This window comes from Melitaea cinxia, chromosome 26 (assembly GCF_905220565.1).
Source record: "Melitaea cinxia chromosome 26, ilMelCinx1.1, whole genome shotgun sequence".
NCBI lineage: Eukaryota > Metazoa > Arthropoda > Insecta > Lepidoptera > Nymphalidae > Melitaea > Melitaea cinxia.
In genome coordinates, this window is record NC_059419.1 from 5319813 (window position 1) to 5325812 (window position 6000).

General features: G+C 33.1%; 1 protein-coding gene across 1 annotated transcript; it reads left to right on the forward strand.

Moving 5' to 3' along the window:
* Window positions 1-758: 758 nt before the first annotated feature.
* LOC123666589 (tubulin beta chain) lies at window positions 759-2433 on the forward strand. The gene is made up of 2 exons (XM_045600692.1): window positions 759-815; window positions 1073-2433. Exons 1-2 carry the CDS (start codon window positions 759-761, stop codon window positions 2357-2359), a joined length of 1344 nt encoding a protein of 447 aa, XP_045456648.1. The 3' UTR covers window positions 2360-2433.
* Window positions 2434-6000: the final 3567 nt, after the last annotated feature.

Consider the following 6000-nt stretch of genomic DNA (forward strand, 5'->3'; position numbering starts at 1 on the left):
AAATATTTGAAGACCTCACGGCCGATGTTATAAATAGAGTTGGGAGGCTTAAACTACTCTGTGTAGAGATAGATAATGACAATGTTGTACAAGACATGGAAATAAATATATGACCTCATCTAAAGCAAGATACAATCTACGCAACAACATGTCGCCTAAAAATAATACAATTTCTTTAGCAACACTTTTTTAATTAAGTTATATTAATATTTATCTATATACTACTGCTTACATTTAAAAGTTATTTATAAAAAGTAAGAGTAACGTGGCTTCTCCATGGAGGAGAGGGATCGGATCCACCACGCTGCTCAGCTGTGGATTAACTGGTATATTCCCTACTGTAAGTAACGATCGCTATCAGGTGTATGTGACATATAGTAACTGGGAGTGACAGCTTAATGTGCTCTTTGAAGCAGAACCACAAGGACAGACATCCAAACCGGAAACAAATATTTGTACAAATACAAATATTGGTCCTAAGAGGGAATCTAACCCAAAATCATCATTTTATATTCTTTTATATCTGTAATTTATTAAATTTTAAATTAGGGAAACAACATATAAAACCTCCTTGTACATAATCGTTGAGGTCGAATAATATGAAAAATAAGAAAAATTAAATTTGAATTTTGAAATATCAAATGGAATTTTATTAAAAAATCACATTTGTTTTAAGCCCGTTTATCTAGTAGGCCGTGAAACTTCTACCGTTGGTGTCTTGAAATCTTATTTAAGTTAAAGATTAAAATAATTTCATAATGAGAGAAATCGTACATATACAAGCCGGACAATGTGGCAATCAAATTGGCGCTAAGGTATTTATCTCTTCTTACTTACTAAAACGTGCAAAAATTTTAAACTTAAAACTTACGGTTTTAAAAAACAAATATTTCAAGAACGCATTTCCATTATTTTACTTAATAGGCAAATAGAATATGTAGAAATATTCGTAAAAAATTTCTCCATTGATACCATAAAAGATATTAATAGCTCAGAGCTGGCCGAAGCAATCAAAATAAAAGTACTCTAATGGTTGTATAACCATGCAGTAACATAAATCTCGCATTTCCAGTTCTGGGAGGTCATATCGGACGAACATGGCATTGATCCAACTGGCACATACCACGGTGACTCGGACCTTCAATTGGAACGGATTAACGTGTACTACAACGAGGCTACAGGCGGTAAATATGTGCCTCGAGCCATTTTGGTTGATCTTGAACCAGGTACCATGGATTCTGTCCGATCAGGACCGTTCGGACAAATTTTCCGGCCGGATAATTTTGTCTTTGGTCAATCTGGTGCTGGTAATAATTGGGCCAAAGGTCATTACACTGAAGGCGCAGAATTAGTAGACTCTGTTCTTGATGTTGTAAGAAAAGAGGCGGAAGGTTGCGATTGCTTGCAAGGTTTCCAGCTGACACATTCTCTTGGTGGTGGCACTGGCGCTGGTCTAGGAACGCTCCTCATTTCGAAAATTCGAGAAGAATATCCTGACCGTATTATGAATACATTCAGCGTAGTCCCTTCTCCGAAAGTATCTGACACGGTAGTCGAACCATATAATGCAACGCTCTCTGTTCATCAACTTGTAGAAAACACTGATGAATCTTATTGTATTGATAACGAGGCACTGTATGATATTTGTTTCCGAACGCTAAAATTGACCACACCGACCTATGGTGACTTAAACCATCTCGTGTCCGCTACGATGTCTGGCGTTACCACTTGTTTGAGATTCCCTGGACAATTGAACGCTGATTTAAGAAAACTCGCCGTAAACATGGTTCCATTCCCCCGTCTGCATTTCTTTATTCCTGGATTTGCTCCTCTGACATCTCGAGGCAGTCAACAGTACCGAGCGTTGACGGTTCCAGAATTGACTCAACAAATGTTTGATGCGAAGAATATGATGGCTGCCTGCGACCCTCGTCACGGCCGTTACCTAACAGTCGCTGCAGTTTTTAGAGGCCGTATGTCAATGAAAGAAGTCGATGAACAAATGATGAATATACAGAACAAGAATTCATCTTATTTTGTTGAGTGGATTCCTAATAACGTCAAAACTGCGGTGTGCGATATTCCTCCGAGGGGTTTGAAAATGTCTGCTACTTTTATTGGTAATTCTACTGCTATACAAGAGTTGTTTAAGCGTATCTCTGAGCAGTTCACAGCTATGTTCAGACGTAAAGCATTCTTGCACTGGTACACTGGAGAGGGGATGGATGAAATGGAGTTCACGGAAGCTGAGAGCAACATGAACGACTTGGTGTCGGAGTACCAGCAGTACCAGGATGCCACTGCTGAGGAGGAAGGGGAGTTCGATGAAGAAGAGGAAGGTGGTGACGAAGGGGACTAGACAGCGTTTTTAAGAATTTCTTTATTATATTGTGTATTTATAATTTTATTTTATTAAATTTTGACTAAAAGTAATATTTTATTTCATTATTAATATTAAAAAAGGTTTTTAAAAAATTAAAATCGTTATACGTTTTACTAATACACAAAATTACAATACAGCAAATTGATTTTTAAACAATAATTTGAGCGTTATAACCTCAGCTTGGATATAAGTAATACATCTTATAAAGGCTTATAGTTGTGTTAATTACACCTCAAGTATAACTCAAAAATGGCTGGACCAATTTTTGTGATATTTGATTTTTTGGATTTTTTTTTAAGTCCGGAATAGGATAGTAATATTAAAAATATTGGATAATTGACGAGAAAAAAAAAGTAAGAGAAAAACAATTTTCCAAAACAAAATGTATGTTTTAAGGGTTTCGTAACTGTCAAACATTTAATGTTCATCCCGTCATACGGTAACCTCACCCCTTAAATTAAAGAACGTAATTAAAATAAAGGTTTCAAATCGACAATATACATCCAAACAATTCGGATGTGGCGTCTTTTAGATTTTAAAAATGTAAAATAATGTCAGTGATGAAAAAGGATTGACAAATATATTGGTTGTCAACTAGTTATGCGTGCGTTCAGAAATTTATTTAGTGTAAACTAAGGAAAATATATTAAGCTACTTAAACAAACAACAAATGGCATATAACTTAATTAAACAAAATAAACGTTAAATCGATTGATCTCAGTGAATTACTCCAGATTATTCCCTCAAACCAGTTAGAGTAAGTATACTTATTATATTAATATTTACGTCGTTAAAATATAAAAAACATATTTTAAATATTTTAATCTGTAATAATCTATACAAATATTATAAACCTGAAAAATTGGTTTGTTTGTTTGCTTAAAAGCTCTAATCGCAGGAACTACTGTTTCGAATCGAAAAATTCCTCTGAGTTGGAGCCCATTTAAAAAGGGAGGTTAGGTATGCTTTAAAAAGAAAAAAGGCTTAGTTTTTCCTCAAATCAACGCGGATGAAACCGTCAGGCACAGCTAGCTAAGTATACATCAGTACGTGTACTTGATATACGCAGTATTTTAACAAAATATATTTGTGACGTTTTATAGTAATGAATATATATCATCGAACACTTATACACATTTTTGAACATTGCTTACCGCTTTTTATTACTCCTAATATTTTGACAACCAACAAGTTGCGATATGAACATGACACCGAGATAACAGGAAACATTCTAGTTAGTACCTTATGAGTGTGATACTAGTAACTACACTTTTCTCTTCCATACAAAAGACGATATGTAGTATACAAACGTCACAGCATTGTCACTTATAAGCGATCAAATCGCGCTCTATATTCAGAAATGTAATCGTATTTCCCGACGCCATTATTTGTAGTAGCTTAATTTGTCTCTTGATTTATATTTGACTTAGTAAAGTCAATTTGATCTGAGTGAAATAATAGACCCAAATCAGTCATTGCAATCGAATCAAATTCAACAAAAGGTTAACAGCAAAAGGTGGCTTACTATAACAGGATAATCCTCAACTAAAGCTATTCTATTTATTCAATGCAAACATGCAATAATGCGCCGAAACCATTAATAATTCCGTAACGTTTCAACCAAATATATCATACGTAAAATATTTATATCATTTCACAAACTAAAGCCTGAACTACACTAAAAGCAAATTAATGTAGCGTAGAGTTGAAACAAGCCTAATAACTATAATTAAAGCTGACGCCGTTGAAAATATCTTTGCATTCAAAATAGCCGAGATTCGTATCGATCGTCAAATGAATGCACGGTTCGGCTTTTGAATATTATAGAAGGTTAGCGAGCGCAGACTGGATTAAGACAGTCGACTTTATTGTAATATATCTATCGTTTAGGTTCATTCACATCTATTGCTATTTCATTGATAGTCAATCTTCTCAATTTAATTAAATGAAAACTCATATTCTTTATTCTCGATTGCATAAAACATCAGACTAGGATAAATATTAAGTTTAATAGAATACTTAAATTGGTATGAAGTCAAGTCATAAACAATTACCAAGGTATTCCAATCAATACACAACGACACAATTATAGTGTGATGTTAATGATATCGGCGCTGCTATTTAGTTACTCGTAAATTAGGAAATATGAGATATAAATATCAGATAAAATGATTAAAAACGGGTTTAACTATTTTGTTTAGTTATATAGTTTTACTCGCCTGGTTATGGTATCAAACGTTAAATTTACCCCTTTCTATTCTGCAACTAAAAGTTATAGCAGTTAATAATTAATAGTTCTTCGTATCAAAATAGTTTTATTCAAATAGGCTTCGAAAGTGCCTTCGAATCGTCAGCTACCACTATAAATGATTTAGAATGTAGATTTTACAGCAAAGAATCGGTTAGAAAAGAAAGAAAAACAGAAATCATTAATCATTAAACATATAATCATTATAAAAGTACAACGGTAGTCATAAAAGACCATAAAACTCTATTTCGGCCTCCCTTTTGTTTTCTTTTTTTTTGTTTTTTTTTTTGTTGTTTTTTTTTATCAGACTGTATTTTTAACCTACTTCAAAAGGAGAGTTAGAGGAGGTTACTCAATTCGACCGTATATATACATTTGTTTTTTATATGTATGTTTAGGGATAACTTCGTCGTTTATGAACCGATTTTGATACATATATTTTTTTGTCGGAAAGGTGATATCTTAAGTGTGGCACCATGATAAGGAAACCAGAATCTGATGATGGGATCTCAGAGAAATCAAGGGAAACCCTCAAAAATCCGCATAACGTTTTAATGGGTGTACCGATTTCGATGATTTTAAATTTAATCGAAAGCCGATGTTTATCATGTGGTGACATTTAAATTTCATCGAGATCTGATTACAACTTTTGGAGTAATCTTTGACAATGCATATTTACTTGACTATTCTTCGCCTACCTACGTTGTATTAGTTGTCGATGTAATTGAAGTCGGTTTTTTTTCGTTTGCCAGCAAAGACAATTATGTTGATAATAATGAGTGTGTAAACATGATTGATGTTTTATATACTGTTAAACGTATTTTAATTACATTATATTTTAATTAACTAAACACACATCAAAACTGAGAGATGCTGAAAACGCAATTGATGTTTATTTCAATTATAACTGAATCTATAACAAAAAACTCAGTACTTTGTAAATATTTACAAGTAAAACATTTAAGTCTTTAGTTTGCGATGTCTGCATTGAATTTAAATAAACTTCATGATGAGCTAAAGCGTATAGATTCAAATAAGCCTTTTAGTTAAATCAGTTTTAGTATAATATCTTAACATTTATAATAAATCAGGCAAATTCGTCCATTTGTAAGTATTAATTTGGGAATCTCTACTACTAATTAAACTTTTTTCCCTTACAATTATTATATACTTTATTGCACTTAAGAACAGAATATACAGAAAATTACATATATAGTAACTATAATTTCAAATGCTGATGGCATTAAATCAACTGTTGATGGCAAAGGTGGACTTATCCCTAGAAGAGATCTCTTCCAGTCAACCAATGGTCATGAGAGAGAGTGTCATATAGCGGGGGACACAGTGCAAGAAATAACAATATTGAGAA